This window comes from Vidua chalybeata, chromosome 18 (assembly GCF_026979565.1).
Source record: "Vidua chalybeata isolate OUT-0048 chromosome 18, bVidCha1 merged haplotype, whole genome shotgun sequence".
In the NCBI taxonomy this organism is placed as follows: domain Eukaryota; kingdom Metazoa; phylum Chordata; class Aves; order Passeriformes; family Viduidae; genus Vidua; species Vidua chalybeata.
In genome coordinates this window covers 8,265,839-8,280,837 of record NC_071547.1, presented here as the reverse complement: position 1 = coordinate 8,280,837, position 14,999 = coordinate 8,265,839, and the positions used below count along the sequence as shown (strand labels likewise).

Sequence of the window (14,999 nt, the reverse complement as noted above, 5' to 3'; positions counted from 1 at the left end):
GCTCTTCCACAAAGTGCTTATAAGAATCCATCAACCTGGGGCTTCCCTCTTTAGCTCTTCCCTTGACAGATTTCAGGATGTGTGGAAGAGCTGAAAGAGGCAGGAAAGGCTGGAAACAGCTTCAGTCCATTGACCAAATCTCCTTAACAGGACCCAGCATCCCCGGGAAGCAAGAGACGGGGCAAAAAAACCCTCCACGACTTGGGGAAAGGAGCTGCAGCTTTCGGGGCAAAATCTCCTGGGACAAGCCCTTGCCTTCTCCCTGGGGAAAAGAGGGATGAGGGAAGGGTGTGCTTCTGCCTGGCCTGAGCCTTCTCTTCCCACTGTTTTTTTCTCTTCTTTGTATTTCTGCCTAAGCGAGACATCAACGTTCATCTAAAATTTAATGTTCAAAAAAAACCACTTTTTCAAGAATCGATCAATATCTCATCAGGGTGCAAGGGAACCAGGTGCTCTTAAGACTCCTAAGGTGAATTTATCAGCATTGAAGGAGATGCCGTCAGTGTCGGACACTGTAGTGTTTCGGGTCTACAGGAACTGGAACCTGAGTGACAGACTGGGCACAGGGACAGCGGTCCGTGCCGCTCGAACACAGCAGATACAACTTGTGTGCGCGTTCCCTTAGAGGGGTTTGGCGATACATGTTCTGTGCACCTGCGGGCATGAAGGAAGGGGGCATCTGTGCACCACACGGCACGGCACCAGCGGTTCCCGGGGCACAGCTTTGCACACGGGCTGCGGCAGGAAGGGGTGGCGCTGCATTGTGCCGGTGTCCTTGTGCCGAGCACTGCGAGTGCCCCGAGCACTGCGAGTGCCCCGAGCACTGCGAGTGACCCGAGCAGCGGCCGTGCCCAGCCCCGGGGCCCACCGCCCTGCGCCGCCAGGGGGCGCTGGAGCGGGCGGGCGCCAGCCCCGGGAGGTGAGTGCGTGTATACATATATATAATACATATATATATAAATCTATGTGTGTGTGTGTGTGTGAGTGTTTATACGTGTGTGTATGTGTCTCTGCATGTACATCTATGTATGTGTGTATATGTCCGTGCATACCTGTATCTGTCTCTATGTGTGTCTATATGTGTGGGTGAGTTTATGTGTGTAAATGTGTGTGTGTCCACGTGTGTGCGTACGTATATGTCTGTGTGTGTGTGTCGGTGTGTCCACACGTGTATGTGTGTGTATGTCTGTGTGTGTGTGTCGGTGTGTCCACACGTGTATGTGTGTGTATGTCTGTGTGTGTCCGTGTGTCCGCACATGTACATGTATGCGTACATCTGTGTGTCTGTGTGTCCGCACATGGGCCTGTGTGTGTATGTCTGTGTGTCTGTGTATGTCTCTGTGTGTGTATGTCTGTGTGTATGTCTGTCTGTGTATGTCTGTGTGTGTATGTCTGTGTGTGTATGTCTGTGTGTCTGTGTATGTCTCTGTGTGTGTATGTCTCTGTGTGTATGTCTGTGTGTGTATGTCTGTGTGTATGTCTGTGTGTATGTCTGTCTGTGTATGTCTGTGTGTGTATGTCTGTGTGTATGTCTGTGTGTCTGTGTATGTCTCTGTGTGTGTATGTCTCTGTGTGTATGTCTGTGTGTGTATGTCTGTGTGTATGTCTGTGTGTATGTCTGTGTGTGTATGTCTGTGTGTGTATGTCTGTGTGTGTATGTCTGTGTGTCTGTGTATGTCTCTGTGTGTGTATGTCTGTGTGTGTATGTCTCTGTGTATGTCTGTGTGTATGTCTCTGTGTATGTTTGTGTGTGTATGTCTGTGTGTATGTCTGTGTGTGTATGTCTGTGTGTATGTCTGTGTGTGTGTATGTCTATGTGTATGTCTGTGTGTATGTCTGTGTGTGTATGTATGTCTGTGTGTATGTCTGTGTGTGTATGTATGTCTGTGTGTGTGTATGTCTATGTGTATGTCTGTGTGTATGTCTGTGTGTGTATGTATGTCTGTGTGTGTGTATGTCTGTGTGTATGTCTGTGTGTATGTCTGTGTGTGTATGTCTGTGTGTGTATGTCTCTGTGTATGTCTGTGTGTGTATGTCTCTGTGTGTGTATGTCTCTGTGTATGTCTGTGTGTATGTCTCTGTGTATGTTTGTGTGTGTATGTCTGTGTGTGTATGTCTGTGTGTATGTCTATGTGTGTGTATGTCTATGTGTATGTCTGTGTGTATGTCTGTGTGTGTATGTATGTCTGTGTGTATGTCTGTGTGTATGTCTGTGTGTATGTCTGTGTGTGTATGTCTCTGTGTGTGTATGTCTGTGTATGTATGTCTGTGTGTGTATGTCTGTGTGTGTATGTCTGTGTATGTCTGTGTGTATGTCTATGTGTATGTCTGTGTGTATGTCTGTGTGTATGTCTGTGTGTGTATGTATGTCTGTGTGTATCTGTGTGTATGTCTGTGTATGTATGTCTGTGTGTGTGTATGTCTGTGTGTATGTCTGTGTGTGTATGTCTGTGTGTATATGTATGTTTCTGTGTGTGTATGTCTGTGTGTGTATGTCTCTGTGCATGTCTGTCTGTGTGTGTATGTATGTCTCTGTGTGTGTATGTCTGTGTGTATGTCTGTGTATGTATGTCTGTGTGTGTGTATGTCTGTGTGTATGTCTGTGTGTATGTCTGTGTGTGTATGTCTGTGTGTATATGTATGTTTCTGTGTGTGTATGTCTGTGTGTGTATGTCTCTGTGCATGTCTGTCTGTGTGTGTATGTATGTCTCTGTGTGTGTATGTCTGTGTGTATGTCTGTGTGTGTATGTATGTCTCTGTGTGTGTATGTCTGTGTGTATGTCTGTGTGTATGTCTGTGTGTATGTCTGTGTGTATGTCTGTGTGTATGTATGTTTCTGTGTGTGTATGTCTGTGTGTATGTCTGTGTGTATGTTTCTGTGTGTGTATGTCTGTGTGTGTGCGCCTTTGTGTCCCGCGCCCGCCCGCGCCGCCGCAGCCCTGTGGAGCCGCCCGCGCCTTCCGGCGCCGTGACCCGGCAGTGACGCGGCCGTGGCCGCCCGCTGAGGCGCGGAGCGCGGCCGAGCCGGCGGAGCGGGGCGGGCGGCGGCTGCTCGGCGGCGGCGCTGTGTGGTTGGCGCTCGGTGGAAGCGGGTGCGTTCGTGCCCCTCGGCCGCGGGGCTGCGGGTGCCGCCGTGCCCCGGGAGCGGGCGGGCTGAGCGGCGCTCCGTCCCCTCAGGCGCGGGAGCCGCCGCGCCTCAGCTCCGCCGGCCCGTCCCCGCGGCTCCGCGCCGCAGCGGCCGAAGATGAGGACCGTGCTCATGGTGGCGGAGAAGCCGTCTCTGGCGCAGTCCATCGCCAAGATCCTCTCGAGAGGTAGGGGAGGCGGGGCGGGTGCCCGTGCCCGCCGCTGAGCCGGCGGCGCTGGGAGCGCTCTGCCGGCACGGCCGGAGCACGGGGATGTGTGCGAGCTGCCGGGTTTGCTGTCAGTGCAGCGAGGGTGAGAAACACCCTGGGCAGTGGCTTGGTTGTCTTGGGGCCGGAGCCTCCTGGGAACGGTGGCTTCGGACAGGTTCATAAAAGAACGGGATGTCCCATCACGTTCTGATTGTTTTTATGGGCTGATGCCTGTTTAATTCCAATAAGGGAATCTAGTTTCAATATTTTGTATAGCTCTAGAGTGCCTTAGAGCATGCGGTGTCTGGAAAGTGCCAATCAAGTAGCAAGTGGCTGTTCTGAGATTTGTGAAGTAAAAGTTTCATAAATCTGGAAAATAAATTTATTATAAAGCGTGTGTTCTAGAAAACTAGCTGTATTTTGGTGAGGTTTCATGGTGGGAGGGAAAGGCTGGTGGAGATAATGGATAGTTTAATTTGAAGATGAAATATACTTTAGGAAAGCCCTGAATTGATACTTAATGAAATGAAAGTTTGACCAATGAGTAGAGTTTTGTGATCAGAAAGACCCTAGCTGTAAGATCTAAGGAAAGGAGGATGTAATTTCACACAAAACTATTTGTTTCACTAGCTGGGTTTTTTTCCCTCATTAATATTTGAAAATATCCTATTTTCACAGGGAACATGTCCTCTCGCAAGGGACTCAACGGTGCTTGCTCTGTGCACGAGTACACCGGGTCCTTCTTAGGGCAGAGTGCCCACTTCAAGATGACATCAGTGTGTGGGCACGTCATGACTTTGGATTTTATAGGTATTTGCCTGCTCATCAGATGTTTTCATTAATATGGCTTGTAGAGCTGCCAGGTCCTTCAGAAAAAGCTAAGAGGTCTCTTGGTATACAGTAAAGCAAGATCTGTTAATGTAGAAAATTTTCTATACAAACTTTAAAGACAAGTGTTTTGCAAAGTGAAGCTGTTTGTTTTATAAATATTCCTTCAGAGCTCCACTTAATATACTTTTGCTTTTCAGGAAAATATAACAGCTGGGACAAAGTGGATCCAGCAGAACTTTTTAGTAAAGCTCCCACAGAAAAAAAAGAAGCTAATCCCAAACTGACCATGGTGAAATTTTTACAGGTATTCTTTCTTATGAGTAGTATTTAGAGTTACCATTTTCTACGTTCCTAAATAAGAATGTCACAGTTAGATCTGTTTTATTAACATAGTATATTTTTTTTTTCTTTGCTGGTTCTTACACTGTCTGAAATCTTTGTTCAATTCACTTTTCCCATTGCCTTCTGAGTTTTTTGACAGTTGATATCCTGCTTCTCAGAATTGGAGCACTGGATGCAAGTTTAGCTTTAACAGCAAGTGTAAGGCACAGCTTATAAATGCCTTCTTTAAAATAAGTCTGTGTTAGTTACTGTTCACACTTCACACACCCTGCTGAAACCAGAAAAAGAAATATATAGGTAGGGAGGGGGGAGGTGTTTTTTGAGTTGCTGAAGAATGTGCTGATTTTTCTCACAGGTGGAGGGAAGAGGCTGTGATTGTATTGTCTTGTGGTTGGATTGTGATAAGGAAGGAGAAAACATCTGTTTTGAAGTAAGGTTTCCATTTTTAAGACTCACATACCATAATATATGTTTGACAAGACTATCAATGCATTGTTTTATGAGAGTACAGTAAAATTCAAACTAAACTTGAATAAAGTTTTAAAGGCATAGAGAGCCTTGGTGGGAAAACCCACATGCTTTGAACTCTGTAAGATGTCAGCTAAAGAGTATAAATGAATTTCAGAGGTGTTGCTCATCTCAGATGAACCATCAGGCCTCTTAAATGTTAGAACATTCCAGTGCTTCAAGAATCAGCCTGTATTTCACAGCTGGAGTAGTTATTTTTATGTCCTTATAAAACTTCATCTGTTATCTTCTGTTTATTAAGCAATTAGATTCCTTAGAGCACAGAAGCTGCTTGCAAGTGTAGGCATACTGCAGAAATTTTGCTTCTGCACATAAAAAGCAAACACATAGAACAAAAAGAGAACGCATAGAACAAAAACTTTGCTAAGATTTTTTTTTAACATCCTATTCCCAGAAGCCTACATGAAGAGCATTTGTTTGGAGATTTTCTTTAAATAAACATGTTTTATGAAGTGATTATTGTAAGTTCTTTACATACCCCTGTGTCCTTACTTGTGCCTTAGCAATGAGTAGAATAAACCCATATAGACACTGGTACATGCTCACCAAAAGGTGCTGCAGCTGCACTGGTGAATGTCTTTGCCCTTAGCCAAAAATACTGATTTGCTCCCAGCAGTTGCTGTATGGTAAATAAACCCTTCAGTTTTGTTAATTCTTCGTATGTTTTTGAGTGGATGGACAAATACTGCTCTGGCTTACCAATTAATGTATGAGCATGACATCTTGCCGAATTAAGAAAGCAGTGACACAGAAACAAATATTTTGTGGAGAGTGTTTTTTTATCTTTAGAGAGAAAGCCTTTATCTTTCAAATCCTCTTTAAGTACGCTTCTGATTTTCCTTAGGTTCTTGATGCTGTTCTTCCTGTCATGAACAAGCCTCGTGGCACGGAGAGGACGGTTTACAGAGCTAAATTCAGTTCCATCACCGACACAGACATCTGCAATGCCATGAATCACTTGGGAGAGCCCAATCGCAATGAAGCTCTGTCCGTGGATGCCCGCCAGGAGCTGGATCTGAGGATTGGCTGTGCCTTCACAAGGTGACAGCACAGACTGCAGACGGTTTTGTCAAAGGTTCAGGAGTGGCTCTGTGCCCTCGTGGTTTAACCCCAGCCGAGCCCCACATAGCCACTCACTGCCTCCCCACCCCTGGGGTGGATGGGTAGAAGTAGGAAAACTCATGGCTTGAGATAAAAAAAGACAGTTTTATAGGTAAATAAAAGCTGCACACACAAGCAAAGCAAAATGAGGAATTAATTCACCACTTCTCAGGGGCAGGCAGGTGTTCAGCCATCCCCAGGAAAGCTGGGCTCCATCACGCATTATGTTTACTTGGGAAAACAAATACCATCGCCTCAAGTGTTCCCCATTTGTCCTTGTTCCCCCAGCTTTATATGCTGACCATGATGTCACATGATCTGGGATATTCCTTTGGTTATTCAGCTGGGATCAGCTGTCCTGGCTGTGTCCCCTCCCAGCTCCTTGTGAGGCAAAATGATTATGTCTTAATTAGCTGTAAGAGACGGTGTTTCTCAGAATGCTCTTTTCCTAATGCCTGAATGATTTTATAGATTACTCATATTTCGTGCATGTATGATGACAAAAAGTTCTGCTTTTCATGGGAATGAGGATATTAATGTATACATTCCTCCTTTGTTTTTTCCCCCCTGCCCTTCTCTTAGGTTCCAGACTAAATATTTTCAGGGGAAATATGGGAATTTAGACAGCTCCCTCATCTCGTTTGGGCCATGTCAGACCCCAACACTTGGATTTTGTGTTGAGAGGCATGACAAAATCCAGTCATTTAAGCCTGAGACTTACTGGGTGTTGCAAGCTAAAGTAAGTTTTACAGTACTTGATTTTACAAAAGAAATGGATTTGTATTTTGTTCATTCATAATTTTGTAGCTGCTGACAAGAATTCACAATGCCTATAGTTTACTCATGTGTTCTCATTCTGTTCACATGTGTGTCACCACTCTCAAGAATAGATTCCAGGATGTCAGTTTTGTATTAAAGTGCTTATTGTCTGCTGCTTATAAGAATTCTTCAGTGCTAATCATCTAAGCTTATATTCTGCCAAAAAAACTACTTTAAATGGTTCTCTTTTGTTCCCTGGGGTCCTTGGACTGACTGTTGTTAATTTGAGTCCAGGAATTAATTAGCCTGCCAACAAACATTGGCATTGCTGACAATTGGAATTTTAAAGCAAATTAAATGCTCATTGTGTTAATTGGCAATTGAGTCCTCAGAGTACTTTGGCAGCTTAGGGTAGTTTTACAGCCTCACTGCTGTCCAAGTTCTGAGAGCAAACCAACAGGGTTTTATGGCTTGTGATCACAAGGATTTTTAAAGCAAATGGGGGATTCATGGTAAAAAGTTGCCATTTTGTATTTTAAAAGTAAAAAAAAAAAAAGGTGAAATCTGGCATCTGCTGTCATCTATTGTGATGTGTCTTGTGTGTCATGCTAGGAAACACTTGGTGCTGTTTACAGAGGGGTTTGTGCTCTCTCGTGTTGGTCACTTCATACTAATTTTTGCACATGGGGCTGACAACATGACCTAGTTACAGTTTAATACAAATGATTGATTCTGCTAAATCAAAATGGTAAACTTTGAATAGCTGCCTATTTCAGTCCTTACTGTTCCCAGCACTAAACAAGGACAGTATTTCAGTTCAGTCAGGAATAGTTCTGGTCATTCCCCAGACCCCAGAACTCCTAGTGCTCCATCCTTCCCAAAAACCCCCCAAAAGAGGAGTAAAACTGCATGTTTGAGGACTGGTGTCCTGGTGTGGGTTTGTCCTAAATTTGTCCTTACAAATCCTATATGTCCTAGGATTTGCTTGCTGGACTTCTGTTGGGAATCTGCATTCTCACACTTCTAGGAGTAGAGTCAGTGGGAATTAATTTTTTTTTTTTTTTTTTTTTTTGTCCAATAGGTGAATCCAGAAAAAGAAAGTTCTCTCACTTTGGATTGGGATAGAGTGAGGGTGTTTGATCGTGAAGTTGCTCAAATGTTCCTGAATATAACAAAGATGGCAAAAGAAGCAAAGGTAAGAATATTTACCAAGTGCCAGTAGATCCATATTTCATATAAAGGAAATACAATTTAATATTTCATTTGCTGGGTATTGAGGCTTTTGGTTGTTCTTGTTAAAGAGTGTAGAATATCTGTATTTTGGTTTTTACTTCATTCAGCTTTGTGTAAATGAGAGTAAAAGGCAAGAGATTTTTTTATTGTAGATTGTACTGTGCTGGTGTGGTCATCTCAGCAGAAGCCTCTTCTTAGTATTGACTTTGGAAATGCTCATCACTCACTATAGGAACTCTTCATTACTAAACCTGCCAGGAAATACTGTTCAGATGTCTCCAAGCAGACCTCTTATTTCCCATGAGGCATGGAATAAATCGGAATTTAATTATGTGTAGGGCAATATTCCTGCAGTTAAATATTTAATCATGTGTATGGTAAAGTCTTTATAGCCAATTAACTTATAACTCTGCTCTGTTCAATACTTGTTTGACAGTGTGTTCGGATTTAAATGCTTATAGACATCAAGCTTCAAAGACTGCTTGAAGCTTTTAAAAATCTGCATTCTTATAGTTAGGACTGTTGCTTGGAATGAGCACTAAATCCTTGTAGCACAGAAAGTAGGTGCAGGGACTTTCAGACTTTAATTTTAGAACTTGATAAAATTATCTCCAGTCAGATTTTCTGAAGTAAAAATATACTGGTGGTTACTGTTTTAGGAGAACAAAACAGATATTATAAGAATAGACAATGGTAGGTATGATATATATTTATAGACATGATTAAAATTATGCATTTACCAAATGTCAAGAAGTTTTACTGTGAAAATGCTCTTTTCTAGGTAGAATCTGTGAGTAAAAAAGAGAAGGTGAAGCAGAGACCACTGGCTCTGAATACAGTAGAAATGCTCCGAGTGGCCAGTGCTGCTTTAGGTAGGTACAAAAGTTCAGATTTTCACACTGTTTTAAAACAAAATAATTTGGCCTCTCAAACAAAACAAATAATACATCATTTTGGGCAATGGATCAAGTTTAGAAAGCTGTTTGTCAAAAGTGAAATGTCAAAAGTTTGGCAAGATCAAGGTGACAAAAGCCTTATGAAAAGGACAAACCATATTATATTTAAATACTTGGGTAAGGTGTGCATCCAGGTGCAGCAAACCAACCATAATCACAGGGATGTGTATATGATTTTTGTTTTCTCCTGTCCCCTCTCAGGAATGGGTCCCCAACATGCCATGCAAATAGCAGAGCGTCTTTACACTCAGGGTTACATCAGCTACCCTCGAACAGAAACTACCCATTATCCAGAAAACTTTGACCTGAAAGGATGTTTGAGACAGCAAGCCAATAATCCTTACTGGGCAGAAACTGTGAGTACATGAACCAAAAGCTGTACTATCATTCTGTTTCTGACTGGATCTTGCTTAGTGTATTATGACCTATAGGCCTTCAGAAACTTTAAATATCTCTAGTTTCTTTTATTTATGTTGCATTGTTATGGATTTGATGTAAGGCATTTCTTTCTTCACCCAGGTAAAAGTATTGCTATCAGAAGGCATCAATCGTCCAAGGAAAGGCCATGATGCAGGAGACCATCCTCCCATCACCCCAATGAGAGCTGCAACAGAAGCAGAATTAGGTACAGGCAAATTCAGTAGTATTGGGACACTGCGTGAAGAAATCAGTCCCTTGAGGTGTAAGGTGCCAGTTTCAAAATCACTGCGTTGCAACAGAAAATAAAATTATTTGAAAGGCAAGAAGTGAAGAGAGACCAAACTTGGTCCTTACTGAAACTTCTGGTGGCAGTGAAGTTCAGGGCTGCTTCAGCAATTGATCCTTGGGACTATAGTACTGCCAAGAAAAAGAAAACAACTTAATGCCTACATTTCTAGGAGAAATTTGTCCCAGAACAGTAGCTTCCAAGTACTGAAATTTGATTATATTTTGTGGCTGAGGTGTTCTTTCTCCCCAGGTGGAGACGGGTGGCGACTGTACGAGTACATAACTCGGCACTTCATTGCCACTGTCAGTGCTGACTGCAAGTACCTACAAACCACCATTTCCTTCAGTATTGGCCCTGAAAGATTTACCTGTGTTGGAAAGGTGGTAACTTCACCAGGTAAGACAAATCAGAAGAAAGTATTAGCTGCAGATTAATTTTTTTCCTCATTAATACACTGAATGGATATGAAAGTGAAGCTCTGGGGACAAGTGCAATTGTGAAGACTTTTTTGAGCTCTCAAAACCAGAGACCAAATCTTGTCCTAATTTTCATACTTCAATTATTATAGAAAAAGTGTTATTTTTCATGTAGTAGTCTCAAATATTTAATGCCAATTTACCAGTGTGAAGCCCAGGCCTTTTACAAATAGTAAATGCCTTTTGTGGGATAAATTACACAAAGGCTGAAGTTTTTTCTTGGACCTCTGTAAAAAGTATGTAAGCAGCACTACTGAGGCTTTTATGGTAAACTGGCAGTTGTTTGTTTCTTTACCTACAGGGTTCACAGAAATTATGCCATGGCACAGCATCCCATTAGAAGAGAGCCTTCCCCACTGTGAGAAAGGAGATCTTTTTCCAGTTGGTGAAATAAAGTTGCTGGAAAAGCAAACCAGCCCTCCTGATTACCTGACAGAAGCAGAACTGATCACTCTGATGGAAAAGCATGGCATTGGTAGGAACTTGTGTAACTTACACTGTTCTGTAGTACATCCACCAAGAGTGCAAGGAGTCTGAGTCACTCCTCTGCACTGTCTCTGTCAGTGATGAGCTCTCAGTATTCATTTGGATATGTACAGTGATCATTTCTTCCCTTTTAAACCACCATGTCCATAGCTCCCCTCAGCAGATAGTAGATTTTTTTTCTTCCCCCACATTCCTTTCCCATTCTTATCCTTATTTTTAGTAGTTTCTGGTTTCTGGCCAAATATTTCTGGCCAAAGCAGTATCCTTTCATAACACATCCCTGTCACTTCTCTGTCAGAAAAAACTGATGTGTGGAAGGAAGCACCTTCTCATTCTTATCTTCACAGCTTGCTTTAGCTTTGCTGTCTTCAGTAATCCTTCTGTATCTTATTATACAACCTACCACAATTCTACTTTGCTTTATCAGTCTGACTTGTTTCTTTTAATGTATTTTCATGAATTTGCCCTGTCAGAGCAAACAAAATCTCTTACTCTACTGTGTTTTTCCAGAGTAAATAACTGTGAGAATAGGTGTCTTCCCAATAGTAATTCCTTGGAAGAGATGAAAGGATTAAGGTTAAACCATATTTTTCAGACTTACCAGAATTGCAAAGGAACATCAGAGTTACTAGAGAGGGAGAAGTTATGCACTGGAAGTTGGGTAACATTAAGAAGGTATCTGAATTTAAGCAGTCTTTGGAGCCCTGTAATTTTACATTAAACCAGAGAAGCCAGAAGTGAGTCATTTGATGAAAATTCTGTTTTGTTCAGGGTGGATATATTGTTTTCCTTTGTGTGGCAGGAACTGATGCCAGTATTCCAGTCCACATTAACAACATTTGCCAGCGAAACTATGTCACAGTGGAGAGTGGTCGAAGACTAAAGCCTACAAACCTTGGCATTGTTCTGGTTCATGGCTATTACAAAATAGGTCAGTTAAATGCTCCTCCCTTTCCATCCTCTTCCCTTCCTTTCCCTTTACTGTATCAAAGGCTGATGTCAATGTGTAACATTTCTGTCTCAAATAATGCTTATTTTGATGTCAGTTTATGTATGAATGGCTTCCTACCTCCATTTTTGACTTTTCATTGCTGCTGTCTCTGTTTTCCTTTAGATGCAGAATTGGTTCTTCCTACAATCCGCAGTGCTGTAGAGAAGCAGCTCAACTTAATAGCTCTGGGTAAAGCAAATTATCATCAGGTCCTGGAGCACACCCTTGACATTTTCAAAAGGAAATTTCACTATTTTGTGGATTCTATTGCAGGTAAAACTTTCTACATGTGAAGTTCCCTACAATTACTTAGTTATTGCATAGAAAATAAGCATATATTAGGCTCCTTTCAGAGGTTTAGGCTTTCTGAAAAGTTGTGCCAGGAATGGAACTTTACAGTCAAATTAATTTGCTCTCCAAAGGGAGATGGACTGAATCATGTCTCCAAAACTCTACTTCAAGTTTATTTTGTGCCTGTGCAGTGGTGAGTTTTTGAAAACTTGAGGTTAGTTGAACCAGTATGTTTGTGCATGCTTAGTGCAAAATGCTGTGTATTTGTCTTTGTAGACAAGGAAGAGCATTGTGAGTAAAGTACTTTAATTCTCACTTCTTCACAGGTCTAGAGATGATTTTGTGCAAAGTTTCTTCTTAAGAACTAGAACTCTAATCTAAGTGTGATTATTCCTTTTGCAGGTATGGATGAACTGATGGAAGTGTCTTTTTCACCCTTGGCTGCCACAGGCAAACCCCTTTCCCGCTGTGGTAAATGCCATCGTTTCATGAAGTATATTCAGGTCAGTTTACCTCATACTTGGAATTTGAATTTCACTGGCTGGGGGGCAGCACTGAGTATAAACTTATTTTCTATTATTGAACTTGGCTTCAAAGGTGGTCATCACGAGTGCCTTTCTAAAACAAAAAGGCTGATAGGATTTTGCCTTGGGGAACAAACCAGAGAGCAGCTCCAGCTGGATTTACCACAAGTTTTAAACTCTGTTGACCCTGCAGTTGCTCAGGAGATTTGTGTTCTGTTTCCAGGCCAAGCCGAGTCGCCTGCACTGCTCTCACTGTGATGACACTTACAGTCTCCCCCAGAATGGTACCATTAAACTCTACAAGGAGTTGCGTTGTCCCCTGGATGACTTTGAGCTGGTGCTGTGGTCATCTGGATCCAGAGGAAAGAGCTATCCACTATGTCCATACTGCTACAATCATCCTCCCTTCAGGGACATGAAAAAAGGTAGGAGTTGTGCAAACATGCAGGCATAATCCTCACTGGAAATAAATTAGGTACAGTCTATACAATGGGCTTTTTAGAAGTTTTAAAATCAGTGTTGCTTAGTATGAAGTGTTGTTCAAATTAGGCTCTACATACCTAAAATTCACATCAAACTTACTGACCAAAATGTATTAACAAATTTTTGAAGGTTTTTTTTTCATAGAAAAAGTAAGAAAATAATTTACCTGCCTGCACTGTAGATGACCTTCACAACACTCAGCATGCAGTGAAAGACACCAAGATACTGATGCCTTGCAAATTTGAGTAGGCTTGGATAGGACTATAAACAAAGACCAGGTCTTGGGAATGTTTTGGTAGAGATAAATGGTGTGTTAAAAGCTGTTGAAGGATATAAGAAGGGGTAGAGGTTGCAGTTAGTTTAGTAACTGTGGGAAGTAGTGCACGGAAGCTTTTCAGCATCTTTTTATTATCATCTTTAATTAAAAATATCTTGGACCAACAGTGAGTAGTTCAAGTATAAAATAACAGTTAGGCAGGAGCCATACATTTAATTGAAAATGTAATGAGTTTTCATCACTAATCTGTCTAAACTGTCTGTACTGTACGGTGGCAGTATATGGCAATTCTGAAAACCATTAAAGGAAAATTTTTCAGTAGGGGATTATTCTGAAACTGTGAAGAGGCAAGTTGCCATTTTGGGAGCAGTTCCATTCTTCAGTGATTTAGAAATTCTACATTATGCTCAAGTGTCTCTGGCTTGTGTGTCTCACTTCCTTCAAACCGGGTACTGTGAGTAGTGAGATAAAGGGCGGTGTGGTTTCACTCTTCTTCCCCAGGAATGGGCTGTAATGAGTGCACCCACCCCACGTGCCAGCATTCCCTTAGCATGCTTGGAATTGGGCAGTGCGTGGAGTGTGAGAACGGGGTTCTGGTGCTGGACTCCACATCGGGTCCCAAGTGGAAGATGGCCTGCAACAAATGCAACGTGATCGTGCACTTCTTTGAGAACGCCCACAAGGTCCGGGTGTCGCCCGAGACGTGCGACTTGTGTGAGGCGGCGCTCGTGGACGTGGATTTTAACAAAGCCAAATCTCCCTTACCTGGCAATGAGACCCAGCATTCAGGCTGTGTGTTCTGTGACCCCGTGTTTCAGGATCTGGTGGAGCTGAAACACGCGGCCATGAGGCACCCCATGCACCGTGGGGGACAAGGGAAGAGGCAAGGGCGGGGAAGGGGCAAAGGCCGGAGACCAGGAGGAAGACTCAACCCAAAGAAACCCAAGGACAAAATGGCAGCTCTGGCTGCTTACTTTGTATAATGGCCACACAACAGGAAAATAAACTTCTTATAAAAATGTGTTTCTCTTTGAGTTCATTTTTAAGTATCTTTGATGTTTCACTGCTTTCCTGTTCTTAGAATAGTTAAACACCTCAGGTTGCTCCCAAAACAAACTATTCTGGATTATCCATCAGTAACTGAGTAAGCCTTTAAGCTTTTAATTGGAATTCATAGATATAATGAGAGCTCACAAACAGTAAGGAGACTCAAGAAGTCTGCTTGGGCTGTTAACTGCGGCTAATAGAAAGGAAATGGAATTTGTCTCTTCTGACATTTCTGGGGCCTTTGTCAGCAATGCAAGTACCAGGAATATAAGAACTGATTAAGATCAGTGTTATGCTGCCATAGTCTTTTAAGTGTGGCAGGAGACTTGCTTCATCTGACTTTGAATCTTCAAAAATAAGAAATGATTAGTAGCTGTCAGATTTTTAAATTACATCTGCAATAGCAAGAGCACTGCTTCAAGTCTATCATTCTGCTGCATAAGTGAATAATGCCAACAGACATACAAAATGGAAATTATAAATGTGAAGGGGAATATCTGCCTTGAGCAGTGATTCCCAAATTATGGCCTGTGCAGACAAGTTAGTATCTCATGGTCAATGGGGCCCAGTTAAATGAGACCTCCTCCTGCTGCTGGAAGACAGATGGAGTATCCATGCTGGCTTATTCCT

The 14,999-nt window shown here is 42.4% G+C and overlaps 1 protein-coding gene across 1 annotated transcript; it reads left to right on the top strand.

The window, feature by feature from the left end:
• The first annotated feature begins 3,088 nt into the window (after positions 1 to 3,088).
• Positions 3,089 to 14,345, top strand: TOP3B (DNA topoisomerase III beta). The gene is made up of 17 exons (XM_053959744.1): positions 3,089 to 3,314; positions 4,014 to 4,145; positions 4,364 to 4,470; positions 4,864 to 4,938; positions 5,881 to 6,077; positions 6,720 to 6,876; positions 7,978 to 8,091; positions 8,911 to 9,001; positions 9,287 to 9,441; positions 9,605 to 9,710; positions 10,044 to 10,190; positions 10,572 to 10,745; positions 11,559 to 11,687; positions 11,871 to 12,020; positions 12,441 to 12,541; positions 12,786 to 12,987; positions 13,824 to 14,345. The coding sequence occupies exons 1-17, from the start codon at positions 3,245 to 3,247 to the stop codon at positions 14,303 to 14,305; spliced, it is 2,589 nt and encodes an 862-aa protein (XP_053815719.1). The 5' UTR covers positions 3,089 to 3,244; the 3' UTR covers positions 14,306 to 14,345.
• The last annotated feature ends 654 nt before the right edge of the window (positions 14,346 to 14,999 follow it).

Coding starts and splice junctions, on each gene's coding strand:
- TOP3B (XM_053959744.1), top strand. CDS start 3,245: ATGAGGACCGTGCTCATGGTGGCGGAGAAGCCGTCTCTGGCGCAGTCC. Junction 6,877..7,977: donor ACTGGGTGTTGCAAGCTAAA/GTAAGTTTTACA, acceptor TTTGTCCAATAG/GTGAATCCAGAAAAAGAAAG. Junction 9,711..10,043: donor TGCAACAGAAGCAGAATTAG/GTACAGGCAAAT, acceptor CTTTCTCCCCAG/GTGGAGACGGGTGGCGACTG.